The 18,003-nt window shown below is 43.5% G+C and overlaps 1 protein-coding gene across 1 annotated transcript in view; it reads right to left on the bottom strand.

Moving 5' to 3' along the window:
• The window catches only part of MAMDC2 (MAM domain containing 2), a 1,373,080-nt gene that overhangs the window by 34,706 nt on the left and 1,320,371 nt on the right, over nucleotides 1–18,003 (bottom strand). The window contains exon 12 of the mRNA XM_044064367.1: nucleotides 3,158–3,417. Within this exon, the coding sequence (XP_043920302.1) occupies nucleotides 3,158–3,417 (260 nt within the window). The remainder of the gene's footprint in view (nucleotides 1–3,157; nucleotides 3,418–18,003) is intronic.

Genomic DNA, 18,003 nt, shown 5'->3' with positions numbered 1-18,003 from the left:
TACTTATTTTGCCTGCATCTGCCATGCCTTTTAGTCAGAGAACAATCTGTAACCATCCATCTCAAGCACCTTTCTTCCAAAAGTCAATCATTAGCTTGTGCTTTTTTTTTTTTTATTTTATTTTGGTCCCCTTGGACCTCATTTATACGAGCCAGGTCCCCTGGTGCCTCACTTCCATGTCGGGTCTCCAGCATTCTCCTAACCTCCTGAACTTCTTCTGATGTTGCTGGAGCAAGTGGTGGAACTTAAGGGTAATCTAGAGGCTTGGCTGTCTGTTCTTCCTGTCCCAAGCTTTTTTTTTTATAGAACATACCCACTTTTCCTGTTCCTCACACCCCATGCTCACTGGTTGCATCTGAGAGCAACTCCCCTCTTTGTACCATACCTCTCCTTTTCTGGAGCATCATCATCCCACCCTGCTCTCTATCAGCCATCCAAGCCACAAGTCAAACCCCAGTCGGCTATCCCTCTATGCCACTGGAGTACTTTGTGCTTATTTCATTTTCATCTGTTGAATATCGCTTTTTTAACAATGACCAAGTCCTGTTTTCACATATTTAGAAATAGCCTTAATTTTTTAAGCTTCTAGGATAAGGTTACAACACTAAGGAAAGTGGTGCAATGGTTGTGGTACTATGCAGTAGTAAGACTGAGGAGCTAAACTACAGTAGTAGTTGTGGAAAAGAAGCTGCTATGACTGTGCAGGAGACATATAAGAATCAGGCAGCAAATAGTGCAACACTGGGGCCAATACTGACTGTGGGAATGGAATAATGACAGGGAGAGGTGAAATAGAAATGTCAGAAACTGTGTAAAGGGTATCATGCTACAGGTATTTGAATCCAGTATGGAATTATGCATTTGGGTTTAGGATTTACATCTAAAGGAAGAGTTTAACTTTCAAGATTTGGGTTAATTTGTAAACAGGTAGGTCTACAAATGCAGTATAACCCTCATGTTTGCTACTAATGACTTCTTTATAGTACTTTTTCTTTCTAAAAGGATAACTGCACTCCATTCTGACAAGACTGAAAACTTCAAAATGTAATGCTTTAACTAAGATGATCTGTACACTGACATTGTTTATAATGATTTTTTTACTGTTCTTCATTGCTATAGACAATGCTTGTATGTTAAGCACTTTGTGCATTTTATTTAGTCTGATGAAGCAGTATATGTTAACTGTGGAAGCGCTCACAAACGAATAAAGTTTTGCCTTGGATGTAGATAAACCCTGCATTGCTTTGGTTCATTTTTTTAGCAGTGTTTGCATTTTGTTTATTGATACATATGTCTGGTTTACTAAACTTAGGACCGGACTATGTATTCCTCTTGTACATTTGTTTTTTTTTTTTTTTGCCATTTTGCCCTAGTATGTGGCTGATAAGAGTGTTGTACCAGTCCACTCACGCGGTTAACAAACTAACAAAATAAACAAGCACAGACTCCTAACTTGGATCTTAAATGGCCTTTTAAAATAATGGAGAACCACTTTTATCCCCACTCCTAACTTGTAGCAAATCTCTTTTACTTCTGTAGTTTCATATTTCTTTTTAATTTCTTACAGTTTCCTTTATACATACATCTCTTCCTCGGCAGTGATAGTTTGGTACACTGCTCCACCTCCTCTACACTTCTGATTACGGCCCTGGTCTTTCAGTTCGCCTCAGTATAGTATCAACCTCCATCTTTGTAAGTACAGATAAATCACTTAAATTCATGGAAGCCGTTTTGTCCACATCTGTCCCAGGAACTACTTCTACTACTACTGTTCAGCTATCTTTCTTCATGAGAAACCTTTACTGTCTCATGGACTGGATCTCTTTTCTTGCACTGTACTGGACTGGTGCATCTACCTACTGTAGTAGTAGGAAACACATGCAAGGAGGAGAATTGATAGGGAGGTCCAGGAATTATAAGATGAAGATCTTATAAATAATTTAACACTATGAACATCTAAATGGAACTAAGAACATTTCCCTTGAAAATACCTTACTGCAGACCCAAGTTGGATTTACTTGACTCTTCTGCCTGTCCTTGTTCAAATTAGTCATTTATACAGAATTTTCTTCACGTCAGCACTATTTTAGTTTTAATTTTGTGCAATACACTAGCCTGGCAGTTGGTGCACAGGTTAAGTTTGCGAGCTGTAGTTTCTGTAGTACAGGGTTTGATTCTCTCAGCCTACATTTACCTCCTGATTGACACCGAACATGGGATGAGAAGGGTAGTCTGAATGAAGAGGTCAAAGCTAGAATCAGAGGGGCTGCAGCCAATTGGCATAGAGTATCAGGTGTAGTATATGACAGAAGAATGCCAAAGAAGCTGAAAAGTAAGCTGTACAAGACAGTGGTGCGACCAGTACTACTGTATGGTATAGAAACCTGGGCAGTAAAGGCAGAACAGTTGAAGAAGCTAGAGGTGATGGAAATGAAGTGCCTGAGAAAGGTGGTAGGATGCACACTGCGGGACAGGCGAAGAAATGAGGACATAAGAGCAGAAGCCAAAGTAGCTCCAATTGCAGAAAAGATCAAAGAAAACAGATTACGATGGTATGGGCACATGTGTAGAAAAGCAGAAGACAATCTGGTGAGGGAGATTTTGGACAGACAGGAAGAAGGTGAAGAGGAAGCGAGGGCGTCCAGCAAAGAGGTGGATGGATTGTATGAAAGAAGATCTGTGACAGTCAGGCATGAGTGTTGAAGAAGGCAGGAGAGTGGCACTGAGTCGAGAGAGTTGGCGACAGTTAATACAATACCCCGACCCCATGTAAATAGGAAAAAGGGGATGATGATGATGATGATGATGAATGATAATGATGACACTGAACAAGTCACTTAACCAGATATTGTTCCTGGGTTGCCCCTGAAAAGGGGCAGTGTGTCTAGCGAACCTGCCTGGTTAACAAACAGGATTATTATTGTATATTTAAGTGAGCTATAACACAATTAAAAGCAAATGCCTTATCATCCAAATCATGTTTTGAAATGCTTTACACTCAGTCATATAGCTCTGGAAAAGCTTGACTAAGCATATATGCTTATATGGTCATCGAATTCTGTTTACACACTGAATGCTAAAACTAAGTGATACAGTCCATATTTGAATAAGCTGTCTGAGTATGTGAAATGTGCCCTACCAATATATTTGTTCTTACCTTATGGTTCCGGTTGCATTTATATTCTACTTGATCTCTGAGCCAAGAAATACTCTGGTCTCCTACGCGCCTCCAGAGAAGCTGTTCTTTATTTTCACCTTCTACTTTCAAATACACGTTTAGTATCCCAGTTCCAGATCCATACATGTGGTAGAAAAAAGTCACACATTGCAGTCCATAAACTCCACGTAGCAACTGTGAGAAAAGACGTGCTTTCTGCCCCATGTGCATATTAGAAGCCTCTATATACATGTAGTACCCTAGAAAGACATATACAAGATATTAGTTTTAACACACTTACTAATGTGTAAACATAGTTATATTTTATGAAACCTAAGTATTAATTTATAAGAACTTGTATATATTTGTCCATCTAGCCACGCGCACACTTGTGTGTGTGTGTGTGTGTGTGTGTGTGTGTGTGTGTATATATATATATATATATATATATATATATATATGCAAATACATATGCATGTATACACACACACACACACACACACACACACACACACACACACACACACAGACACACAGATGTGTGCTACTATATGTACCTACCAAGGTACTAAAATCACTCTAATACTCAAAATAGACAGCTAAGTGGATAGCAGCAGATGACAGGTTGCTCAATTTTTCAAACATCTGCCCATTCTATTTGTGTAACTGAAAAGTATGTTAAGCTAAACACGAACCTTATGTATAAACATAATGTATAGTAAGACCTCCTTGAAAATAGTCTTGTAGAAAAATAGACAAAAGTGAATATAATAACATGGATAAACCATAAATAAAAAACACAGAATCGAGATGGGCAGCAAACCACTTGCACTTTCCTTAATATATTAGAATAATTATTTTATTAACTAAGATTAAATCAACCTGATAATTTAATGTTGTAGTGCCTTCCATTCCCAAAAGCTCCCAAATAGGAAATAAACAAATGTCATCATCATGCACTGCTAGGCAACTTTTTCTAGTAGATGAACTGTTTTTTTTTTCTAGGCCAGATTTAGTATTTACTACTGTTGTCTGTTCTACCATATAAACATAACAATGTTTAATTTCTGGATATACATACCGCTCAACCTCTAAACACAAGAAATCTGGACAAAGCCAAAATTAATGGGAGTAGAAAAAGCCAAAATTAATTGGAGAAGAAAGACCCAAAATCAAGGAGTGACTTTAAACATTGCTTTTATAAACTTGGATGTTAGAATAACAGATGTTGTAGCAGTATGCATTTTCTAAAGGGTGTGAAGTCTGAAACTCGAAATGCCTGTCATTATTTAATGACTGCATTTCTCAATGATTTAGCAGAAAACCAAAATGTAATGAGGAACAGATAAAAAAAATGTAAAGTTAATTCTGCAAAAATCTTAATTAACTGGAAGCCCTCCTTTTTTCAAGGATGACTTTGAGGAGGGAAAGCTCCACTGCTAAAAAAAATGCTGCGTACAGTCTTAATGTGAGGATTCTTTAATTAGAAGTATAGTAGGTATATCTGCTAGAAAAATATTACATGATGAGACATAACACATGCTACATGTACATTGCAAGATGTGTCCGTTCTTAAATTCAAATATAACCATTCAACAAGGAAAACACTCAATACATTAGAATATGTATTTATAAAATTGATTCAAATTAAAAACTCTGTTAGCACTTACTTACAGATGCTGCAGCAGAACAACAAAGGCATCATCTACGAACCTGCCATGTACCAAATGTTAACATGTCTGATGCACCCTACAGGTTCACAGCTGCTGCTGAAATCACAGGGAGGGTAAACAGGCCCTGGGATACTATGGGTGAGAGAACACAGCTGTCACTCACTTTGTAAAACAGAGCAGAGATGGCAAAAGGAGATATCAAATGTTCCTAACAAAATAAGTCACAAGCCTTAACTCTCTTAGTTTTCCAGACTGACTGGCTACTCTCTCTCTCTCTCTCTCTATATATATATATATATATATATATATATTGTTTCCTACAGACTCCTTCACAAGGATCTATATTTGACATTTCGGGCCATGAAAGACTCCGGGCCGGATTCACGAAGGCTTGCACGGAGTCTAAGAGTAGTGTAAGTCTCCATGCAGCCTTCGCAATCCAGGAACAGCCCAAAGTCCGTGTAAGAGACAAGCTAAAACAGCTCTTACACGGAGTGGGCGTGGATAAGCTAATCACCTCACTTTCAGCCGAATAGCATGCAAATGAGGATGATTAGCGATCCAGGAAGCCCAGAACAGCCCGTGTAAGAGCCGTTTTAGCTGCAGAAATGTACTCAGTTGACAACTGAGTACGTTTCTGCAAAAACCGCAATGGAGCCATGTCAGCTCCAAATAAAGGGTACATATGTGTCAGGCAGCATGCCAATGGCCAAATATGTGGCCATTGGCAAGGTAACCTGATGCAAATATCTTAAAAATATAATTTTTTTTTTCGGCGATGTTTAAACCCAGCGCAGCCCCACGCAAATGGGATGCGCTGTATAAAACATAAAAACGAAGGTTATAAACCCACAAATGTGGGTTTTATGCAATACATGGAATGTCAATGCAGGGACCAGCAGACCAAAACCAACATGGCCACCGTGTAGTGGTTGCTAAGGGGGGAAGCTGAGTCTAAGACATGTAACTAAGCATTAGTAGGCAATCTGATGCAAATGAGTGTTAGGATACTGAATTCCACTGTCACATAGCAAATGAGTACAGTCTGAGTAGTGTAAGAGTTACAGAAGGGGGAGGAACAGAGTAGGAGATAGGTGACATCACAAGGGGGAATGGTAGAAAGAAATGCAGTTCATTGGAGGTCAGAGTTACATGACAGATGTCAGACAGATATCATGGAAAGAGGTGTGCCACTAGATAAGCATGAGAAAGTCAAGAAATGGAAGGTGTACACTGTTGCCTACACCCAAGTTTCTTACTGGGCATGCATGCACACGTGTGCGCGCCATGAAGCGCGAGTAAGACAGTGTGCGCGCGTGTAAGGCAGACTGAGCATGTGGGAGCGTGTTGGGAGATGTTTAACACTGTTTGCGCGGGTGTGCACGCGTTTTAACCCGAATAAGCAGATTCTGAACCGTGTAAGCATGTGTGTGCGCGTGTAAGCCACTATGAGCGTGTTTCTGCTGGTTTGAACACGGCTCCTCCCTGAGGAAACAGAGAGGAAAAAGGAAGCAACAGATTTAGTAGGAAGCTAGCAGGGAATACTGCTGGAGCTAGCAGGTGAAAACAATTAGAAGCAGGCAATTACACAGGCAGAATAGTAGCCCAGCCCAGCACTTAAAACTCTGCAAACAGCAGTGCAGGATGTTTCTCTCAAGAGACACTGCAAGACAGGAGTTAAGTTATTAGAAGTGAAAACTGAAAAAGCTGAACTCAGAGCAGAAATGTTAGGGGCTGCCATAGCTGTCATAATGAGACATAGGCGAATTGCTGAGGGTGGTGACAATGCAGATGGTGCCAGACAACCCACAGTGAGGAGACGGAGAAGAGTGTACAGGCCCAGGGTCACCTACCACGGGTTACATGAGTTGGAGATAGTAGAGCGCTATAGAGTGGACAGAGACCTCCTGCAGCAAATAGTGGAGCTGTGCAGGCCACGCCTCACACACAGAACCAACAGAGGGGAACCCATCCCAGTGGAAACCAAGGTATGTGTTGGCCTAAGAATACTAGCAACAGGTACCTTCCAGAGACCAACTGGTGATATGATGGGGATATCACAGGCATCAGCCTCCAGGGTACTGCACCAGTTCCTGGATGCCATGTCAGCACATGTCGGTGATCATGTATATTTCCCCAATGCCCGTGAGGTATTGGCCAGCAATATGCGTCTCTTCCAGCAAATAGCAGAATACCATGAGGTAGTGGGTGCAATAGACTGCACGCACATATGCATCAAAGCACCAGCCGGTGAGCAGGGTAGGGCATACATCAACTGAAAAACGGAGGATGCAAAGCAAACCAGTAAGCCAAAACAAAGCACCCTGAACCACTGCTAAGTAGGCAAACAGTATTTAATAAGCCGAACAGTTCACTCATGTATTTATTCATTTAATGTATATGCTGAGTGTTTCTATTGGTTGATTCAAAAGTTAGTGGAGTATATAAAAGGTTTTAATGGAATGTACTAGCATTATCTGATGAAGTTGTGGACGAAAACGTATGGTGATTTACTTCAGCGTTTGTGTATTTGAGTGAACTGTTCGGCTTATTAAATACTGTTTGCCTACTTAGCAGTGGTTCAGGGTGCTTTGTTTTGGCTTAGGGCATACATCAACCACAAGGGCTTCCCCTCCATCAACTGCCAGGTCATGTGTGATGCCCAGGGCATAATAATGAATGTGTGTGCTGGCTGTCCTGGGAGCTACCATGATTCCCACATCTGGCATTTGACGCAGCTGTACCAGACATTTGCCAATGGGGACATCCCACATGGACACCTAGTGGGGGATGCAGGTTATGCACTGGAGCCGTGGCTGATGACACCCATCAGAAACGCACACACACCTGAACAGGAATGCCATAATGAGGCACACGCACAAACACGTAATGTAATAGAGCATGTGTTTGGGCTGCTCAAGTCATGGTTCCGGTGTCTGGACACATCTGGTGGAGCCTTGCAGTACACACCAACTACATGTACCCAAATTGTCATGGTATGTGCTATGCTACATAATATGATCTTGTGAAAATAGCTGCAGCAGGACCAGCATAGGGCTGGGCCAAACAGCCCCCCACCATTGCCAAGGCCATCACAGGCAGAGCGTGACTCGGAGGAGGAACAACCTGAGCCTGCCCCAGTAGGCAGAAGGAGGCGTGCCCAGTATGCCCTGGCCTTGGCAAAGAGGCAACGCATAGCACATGCACTGGCTCAGTAGGAACCCTGGGAATGATACCCCCTCTGACTCACTCAAATAATAACATGGATGCCTACAATGACATGACCTGCTCACAAACATGTACAGGGAAGTGTAATATGCGCATCCGACAGAGGCAGCCCTGCAGCACCACCTGAGGCATGAATGCCATGTGTTAAGTAATGTAACACCATGTACTATATGCACACCTGAGGACCCCGACTAACATCCTACCCTCACCAAGCATCATGCCACAATATGACAATGAGATGATCAAGTGCAATAACTGACTGAAGTATCGCAGTTAGTCAAAGGGGATCCAATGTGTGCCAGTCTGGGATGACATGCTGAGCATGACATGATGCTCCACCTGCTAGGACTGGCGTGCACCTATCAGTGCAGGCCGTATGGATACTGGCAAAGGCTGTTGTTACCCACAGTGTGCCCTGAATAGGTAAGGCTCAAAACACAAACCCATCTCCATAGGTATCAGAAGGGATAAGAATAAGATAAGGGATAAGTCGAAACAGCAAGATGCATGCAGTCTAAACCCACCCAGTATGGAGAATGTTGATATCTGCGCTGTAACAGAAAACTGAGTCAAGGCTCACAACAGCATCCTAACACTACCAGGTTACACCTCATACTGTGCTGTACAGCCTCAAAACATGGAACAAGCTACAAAAGGAGGGTGACTAGCAAGAATTGTCAAGGATAACCACACCCCCATGTTGGTACCACAACAAGAAGCAGCATGGACTAGCCATGGTCAAGTAACAGTGGCTAAAACTGCCCCCCAGTTTATAGCCTGCTACAGACTACTGTCCCAACACCAGGAACTGCACCTGGCCTATGCTGGAATACATGAATATATCAAGTCCTCCAAACCACATTATACTGGGTGACTGAAAATACCCAGACATAGACTGGGAGCATTATACTAGCTCCAACAGTGTAGGACAAAAGTTCATAGAATCCATAAACCAAAGGGCCCAGGAACAACGTACCACTCCCACAAGAGGGGTAAGCATACTGGATGTGATAATCAGCAACATGGGTACTGGATGGCAAGACGAGAAGTGTATTGCTCACTGGTAAAACCAGACCATAGAGTAATCACACCGGATATACAAACCCTGACCACAGTCCCTGGCCAGAAAACCACAGTGGAAAACATGTGTAAAGCAATATTTGCACTCCTCCAAACTGATGTGGAATCCATTAAAGGTCCTGTGCAGGTGCAAAATATGGGCCACACCTCAGAACCTGTAATACAGCCATTCCATGAACACTGCCAGGAATGCTTGGATTATGCAATCCTAAATTAAAACAAGACACAATGCCATACACGCAGGCATCTGGCATGGTGGACACCAGCCATAACCAAACCATGCAAGAGAATGAGGAAGCTACTACATGATAGAGCAAACATAAACAATGAAGTAATCACTGATAAGTAGTATGGCAATAAAATCTGTCCACACATACAATCCACTAAGGCCAGCCACAACAAGTTGAATCTGTGAATCCTGAGGCAATGTTACACCTGCCCCAAGTACACAGACAACCCCCAACTCCACCCAAGAAATACAAATATATGTGAGAGATGCAACCATCTATCCAAACTGGAGGCTGAGCTCCCTCAACTCAGTACTCCCAAAACTAGTCAGGAGGAGAAGGTAACCACACACACCACAAACACAGTCCCACATAGACCTATCACAACTGCAAATCAAACACATAAACACAGAAAAACATTCCCGGAGGCACAAATTACAAACACAGCACACCAACAGAGGCCTCTAAAGCAGACACCCAATCAAACAACCTCCAAACATAGCACATGCAACACATAGTACACAAAGCTGGTGTGCCAAACAGTCACAGGCCAGAAGGAGAAACAACATGCCTGATACAGTTGTAATAGGTGACTCCATAGTCAGACACACTGCTGTCCCGCACACCAGACTGAACAAGGGAAAGGGTACAGTAAGCTGCCTGTAGGCTGCCACAATACGCCACATAACAGAAGTATGCAGGTCACTCCAAAGCAGGTAGAAATATGATGCAGTCATAGTACATGCTGGTGTGAATGACCTGAGATGCACCTCCCTAGACTACATGAAGAGACATAGATGAGCTCTCTGATTATGTAGTCCAGGCCGGTATGACACTCACTGTTTGCAGCATCCTACCCTTACCAAGAATAATGCCACAGTACGAACACGGAATGATCAGTCATAACAAGTGGCACACTTACTGGTGTCATTCCAAGGGGATCCAATGTCTGTCTGCTTGGGATGTCATGCTTGACAAGTCACGCAGCTGTTCTTGAGGATGGCTTGCACCTGTTACCCCTGGGCATCTGGATATTGGATAAGGCCTTTGCCACCTCCATAGAGCCTTTTGTAGGCAAGGCTGAAAAGACTAACCCACCACCCTAGAAAACATAAGTGGAAAGAAACATAAGGGTAATGCTGACCAATGCCAGATGTGTAAACCCCAATATGCATGCTCCCAAGGCCATCCCCAGTACGGAGAACATCGATGTCTGTGCAGTGACAGAAACCTGCTGCAAGCCTCCTGACAGCACACCAGCACTACCAGGTTATACCACATATCATGTGTCATGGCCCCAAAACCTGGAACAAAACATAAAAGGAGGGTGAGTATCCATATTCAGCACAGACACCCATACGTCCAGGTAACTGACAATGCACAAGGCATTGGAGTCCACCCATGTGCAACTAACTGTAGGCAAGACTGCTGTACAGTCTTGTAGCATGCTACAGACCACACTCTCACACACAGGAACCCCACCCAGCCATCCTGAAGACACTGGACAGTATGAATGTCCCACCAAATACCAAACAAGGTACCACAAATTACCACATAGGTGGTAAACCATTATGTATGGAAGGAGTAATCAGGGACCTAGGGACACAAGTGGACAGTAACCTGTTATGTGACACCCACATTACCAATGTGGCTAGGAAGACTGTCTACATTTGACACCGTATCAGGAAAGGATTCACATCTACGTCAACAGAGGTCATTGTGCCCCTATACTGTTCTCTTATCACACCCATAATCTAGTACAATGCCTCATATGGGATGTACCTTACCTGACACCTGCAGCAGTTAGAAAGACCTCAAAGGTACCTCACCAAGAGGATAAAGGGTCTCAAATATATGTCATATGCTGCCTGGCTGTAGACACCCCAGCTGAATGCAGTCACATACTGCTTACACAGAGGCATTGCATGCCTGTTGTAGAAGGCCATGCCCAACACAGGAGTAATGGACATGCTCCACCCCAGAAAACTCAAAGCCATCGGAGCTGTGAGAGTGAGAGATGTCAACCTCAACAAATAATGACATAGGATGTGCTGGTGGGACAGATACATAATCCAGAGGCTCCCACACCCTGGACCAGAATCCCACTCCATGTTAGGCAGAGCCCCTCACTGACACTCTTCAACAGGAATCTTGCCAAGTGGATGGATGATTGTAGAGTTACACTGGGGGTCTTCACTGTGTCATGTCCAGACAGAGGCACAGCAAAGCAAATCATAAATGGCTATAATATTCACATAGCAAGGGGTGGCAAAGCCACACACACTCTGGCTAGGCTAACAAATGCCCTAGGGTGGATAGCCTAGTATGAACCTATGAAGATACAAATTGTACAGGACACTAAGGATAATCCCAAGGCTTTCACAACTGATGGTAGGAACCGTGTTGGGAATTCACAGATATGCTCTGAATCACACAAATATCACAAACACACACACATATTGCCAACATACATCCTGACAGGTGCAGTGCAACCCCCAGAATGCAGAATATCTATCCCAGCAGACTGCTGGCCCCCTGACATTGCAGATGCTGAGGTAACAGCTAGCATCTACAAAGCAAAACACACAGCAGCAATGGTATGAGATGGTGTCCTGGGCTGAGTGCAACATGGACTCCAAGATGAATGGAATGCCAAATCACACTACTGCTCAATGTCAGCCTTACCACAGAATATGTACCCAAAGAGCAGTGTACAACAGTGGTCCTTCTCAACAAAGGTGTTGCCTGAATGGATACTGAAAACTACTACCCCAGAATCCTGAGAAACTCGGTCTGCACAGCTATGGAAAGGATCAGCATGTACCACAGACAAAGATATTGGGGACCTACTGACACTGGACTCTACCCAGTGTGGCTTTCTTAAGTGCAGATCCTGCCCCTAAACATGTTTGACTCAATTGAAACAGTCATTAAGGTCATTGATGAGGGCAATGTGGTCCACATAGTGTAGCTGGACCTCGCAAAGGCTTCTATACAATACCCTACGTGTTCATTATAGATAAGCTCACCAGCTTAAATATAAACCCCTATGTCAGTAGAGGGGTTGCAAACCAGAACAAGGACAGAACAGACATGGTCAGACATGCTGCAGCCATGTCAGACTACAAACCAGATATAACTGGCATCCCACAAGGCTTGGTCCTGGGATCTCCCTCGTCTGGTATATATGTCCCATAGGTACAGGCAAACATGGAAGGACTGTGTCTGAACATGTTTGCAGAGGACTACAAACCGCTCACCACATATGATCCACCAGCTGACACAAGCATCCCACAAAAGGCCCACATAGAAACAGACAACTGGTGCCATAGCCATGTCAGCAAGCTAATTGCAGAAAAGTGTATAGTCAACCCCCGTGGATATACAGTAAGTGCCCACCAATTACCACATAGGTGTTAACCCATTATGTAGTTAACATGTAATGAGAGACCTGGGGACACAAGGTGATAGATATCCTGCACTGGACAAACATGTGCTGTAGTGTTACATACCATATACCCACCTAATCATGAAGGTTGTCAGATCTAGATAAGGGGAGGTCATTGTGGCTCTGCAGTCATCCTTCATCAGTGGTACAATTGACTACAATAGCCCATGTGGGATGTACCTCAGCAGACACCTCCATCAACCGTAAGGTCCCCAACAGTACCTCACCAGGAGTATCAAAGAGCTTACACAGATGCCATGTGTTGCCTGTGTTGCTGTTATCAATAAACATGCTGCACCTTGTACAATCTGAATGGCAGTGAGCTATGCACATGAGAGACCTGAACCCCAGCACTGACTTACATAGGACAAGCTGTACTGCATGATCCATAACACAGAAGCCACCCCCACCCATGAGTGAACTCCCAGTACAGGCTACCCATAGAGTCACTTATCAATTTTCCTCAATAGGAATCTTGATGAGTGGATGGGAGATGGTAGCTTTATCCTGGGTATCACTGTCATGTCACAGGTAGACAGAGGCACAGTATACTAACCATGACATATGTCATGGCAAACTCCACTTACAATGTGTGTTGAAGGACAAACACACTCTCCAACTAGCATTAGACATGGACTAGGGCACATCGCTAGTGTTTGCAAATGTACACCTATGTTGTGGAATACACTACCAATGTTGGACAAGCCTGGTTTAAGTAGTTCATATCTGAACAGAATGCAACATGGTCAGATGTACACAACTGGCCCCTAACCAGGCTGTTGTGCTCACTATCGAAATGTAAAGCAGTGATAGCACTAAAGCCCAGGATACTGTCCACCACAGTCAAAGTACTACCAGTACACTATACAGTACTACAGTGTTAGGTCAGTGTGAAAGGGTGTTGACAACTGTATGCAAAGTATCCCATGCAAACACTGCAGGCACAGTATAATCCTGTTGTGTTCACACACAAAGCAGTTGTACAGTAACTACACAACATGACACACAACACACAACCATAAACGGGTGATATTTGTTGAAGTTCACACTCATCCACAAATGTGGTGGGCTGCAGAGTCCAACATATGGAATGCTCACACTGGGCATGCTCACACACACTGATATTGCTCAGACACAGCTCCACGTGGTCCTGTTGAGTCTTCCTGGCTACAGAGAACTGAAAAAAAGCGACTGCTTTCCTGATTAAGTATCCTGCTGTTTTTTTATATTTGTTTTACCTTCTACTGCTTACCTAGAGCAAGCTTTAACTGTTTTCATAGTTATTTACTGCATTTTTTATTATCTGCACTTAAAAGTACATTTTAGACAAAATTAGTCTAATTCAAGTCGAAAAGTGTTTGTTTGCTGTTTAATTTAATTGTTTGGCTGCCCACTAAAGTGTGCTAGCCTGTACTACTGACTTATTGCCTTTTCTGCATTTCTGTGTGTTTCTATTTAAAATAAAAAAAAAAAAATATTCCTTGTTTTCCTGCCTCTCCTAAACTAGTTAGACCAGTTTACAGGCCTTGCTGTATCCTGGGCTGTGTTGTAGTTCCTGTGTTGTCCATTGCCTTACTTGGATAGAAGGAAGTTTCTTAGCTCACCAGTGGGAGTGGGGAGCCTTGAATAGCCTACCTGTCCTTGAGGGAAGTGACCTCAGCACAAGAAGCTGTAGTAATTGGTCATTCTGGACCATTTCTAGCTCTGTTGAAGTTCCCTGGTTAAAATCTGCCTCTGGCATTTTTTGAAGCCATATTGCTCAGACACAGCTCCACGTGGTCCTGTTGAGTCTTCCTGGCTACAGAGAGCTGAAAAAGCGACTGCTTTCCTGATTAAGTATCCTGCTGTTTTTATATTTGTTTTACCTTCTACTGCTTACCTAGAGCAAGCTTTAACTGTTTTCATAGTTATTTACTGCATTTTTTATTATCTGCACTTAAAAGTGCATTTTAGTCGAAATTAGTCTAATTCAAGTCGAAAAGTGTTTGTTTGCTGTTTAATTTAATTGTTTGGCTGCCCACTAAAGTGTGCTAGCCTGTACTACTGACTTATTGCCTTTTCTGCATTTAGCGCAGAGTTGCCACTAGAGCACCATCGGGCAGCGCCGGTTAAACTATTTCTGGCTCCGTAAAGTCTGCTTTTCATTTTTTCCCTTAGAACTGCTCTACTTGTAATCTAAACAGTCTATTCTCTATCTGTAAAGCTCAGCACTTGTTCCTAAAGCATTTTTAGTCAGGTAAAGCACTTCTATATTATACAAAGTACTTCACTAGCTTAAAACCCCCTTGAGTACCCACTTCCCTATAGGTCCTTTCTGACTCAGTTACACAGCAAACTTTTTCATTTCTTCTAGCATGTCAAAGGGTCAGTTGCTAGCGTCCTCTCCTGCTCACCTAGTGAATCTGGGAATATTGAGGCAATGTTACAATTGCCTCATGTACACAGACAACCCTCTCCTCCTCCCACAAAACACAAATACATGCGAGAGATGCAACTATATAGCCAAACTGGAGGCTGAGCTCTCTCAACTCAGGACTGGCAAAACCAGACAGGAGGAGAAGGTAACCACACACACCATAAACCCAGTCTCACATAGAACTATCACAACTACAAATCAAACACATAAACACACAAAGACATACTCGGAAGCACTGATCAAAAATCTACCAAAACAGCAGAGGCCTCCAAAGCAGACACCCAAACAAGTTCCACCTCATGACATAACACAAGCAACACATAGATCACAAAGTCAGTGTGCAAATCAGTCACAGCCCTTAAGGCCAAACACAATGCCAGACACACTTGTCATAGGTGACTCCATAGTCAGATACACTGACGTCCCACTCACCAGACTGAACAAGGAGAGGGTCACAGTAAGCTGCCTGTCGGGCGCTAGAATCTGCCACACAACACAAGCACTCAGGTCACTCCACAGCAAGTACAAGTATGACTCAGTCATTGTCCATGCCGGTGTGAATGACCTGAGGCATTCCTGGACTACATGAAAAGAGACATAAAGGAGCTCTCAGATTATGTAGCCCAGGCTGGTATGACCCTGACCCTGAGCAGTATCCTACCTTCACCAAGAATGATGCCACAATACAGAGACAAAATGATCAGTTTTAATAATTGGCTTAATTTCTGGTGTCATTCTAAGGGGATCCAATGTCTGTCTGCCTGGAATGACATGCTTGACAAGCCACGCTGCTTCGCAAGGGACGGCTTGCACCTGTCACCCCTGAGTTTCCGGATATTGTCAAAGGCTCTTGCCACCCCCATAGTGCCTTTTTTAGACGAGGCTCAAATTCTAAACCCACCGCCCTAGAAAACAATAATGGAACAAAACTAAGGGTAATGCTGCTCAATGCCAGAAGTCTAAATCTCAAGATGCACCTCAAGCCCTCTCAGTATGGAGAACATCGATGTCTGTGCTGTGACTGAAACCTGGTTCAAGGCTCCTGAGAGCACCCCGCACTATCAGGTTTTACCTCATATCATGCTCCGGCCCCAAAACCCGGACGTACCACAAAAGGAGGTGTATACATATTCATCAAGGATACCCACACCTCCAGGCTGGTGGCAACTCACGAAGCATCAGAGACCATTCAGGTGCAATTAACCATAGGCAAAACTGCTCTACAGTTTGTAGCATGTTACAGGCCACCCTCTCAAACTCAGGAACCCCACACAGCCTTCCTGAAGACACTGGAGAGTATAAATGTCTCTGCAAACACCATCATATTGGGTGACTTCAACTACCCAAACATAGACTGGGAACATTACTCAAGCCCCAATACCCTAGCCCAAAGGTTCCTGGAGTTCATAAACTCAAATGCTATGGAACAACTTGTCACCATTCCCACAAGAGGTGAAAATATACTAGACCTGATCATCACAAACATGGGGACAAAATGCTCCACACGAAGTATATCCCTCATTGGTGAGATCAGACCATAAACTAATCTCAGGGGAGATCCACATCGCGCCCCCACGCCCAACAAGAGATAGCACAGTGAAGAACTTCTCAAAAGCCAACTTCACACTTCTTAAGACTGGTGTGGTATCCTTCAAGGCCCCTGAGCCATTGGAAACCACAACCCACGCTGCTGAATCCCTTACAAATGCTTTCTGAGCACCTCCAGGATTGCATGGATCAAGCAATCCCAAATAAAATCAAGACCCTTTCCACCAAAGGCAAGCGCCCGATCTGGTGGACCCCAGCCATAAACAAACTTTACAACAAGAGGAGAAAGCTACTACAAGATAGAGCAAAATCCCTAAAAGGGAAGACATCTCTGATCAATACTAGTAAAAAACTACGATCACTCATAAAATCATCCAAGGCCAACTTTGGGAGAAAAATCGCCAAGGACTCAAAAGACAATCATAAGGCCTTCTTTAGCTATGTTAGAAATCTGGGTGGAAACTCCCAGATATGCTCAGAATTAATCCGAAATGATACAAAAATCACTGAACCCACAGACATTGCAAACATACTGGCAGACAGGTTCAGTGAAAATTTCTCCCCTCCCTCCCCCCTAAAAGGAGAAATATCTATCCCAGCAGAGTGTAGCCTCCCAATCATCTCAAATGCCCAGGTGAGAGCTGCTCTCTCTAAAGCTAAAAACACAGCATCAATGGGACCGGATGGTGTTCCCGGCTGTGTGCTACACAAACTCAATGAGGAACTAAACCCACACATAAGGCTGCTGTTTAATCTTAGCCTTACCACATTATACGTACCCAAAGAGTGGCGTACGGCAACTGTGGTCCCACTCCACAAAGGCGGTGCTTCTATGGACCCTGGTAATTACCGCCCCATAAGCTTAACAAGCCTGGTCTGCAAAGCTATGGAGAGGATCATAATGGAACTCATAAATAAAGACATAGGGGACCTGCAGACATTGGATCCTACCCAATTCGGCTTTGTCAAGGGCAGATCATGCCTCTTGAACTTGGTCGACTTTTTTGAAACAGTCACCAAGGCCATTGATGAGGGTAAGGCAGTTCACACAGCCTACCTTGACCTTGCAAAAGCTTTCGACACAATACCCCACTCGGGCATCATAGAAAAGATCACCAGCTTAAATGTAAACCCATATGTCACAAGATGGGTTGCAAACTGGCTCAAGGACAGAACCCACAGGGTTAGAGTTACTGGTGCCATGTCAGACTCCAAGCCGGTCACAA

This window comes from Protopterus annectens, chromosome 2.part2 (assembly GCF_019279795.1).
Source record: "Protopterus annectens isolate FY-2018-M chromosome 2.part2, PAN1.0, whole genome shotgun sequence".
In the NCBI taxonomy this organism is placed as follows: domain Eukaryota; kingdom Metazoa; phylum Chordata; order Ceratodontiformes; family Protopteridae; genus Protopterus; species Protopterus annectens.
This window is presented reverse-complemented; position numbering and strand designations above follow the sequence as displayed.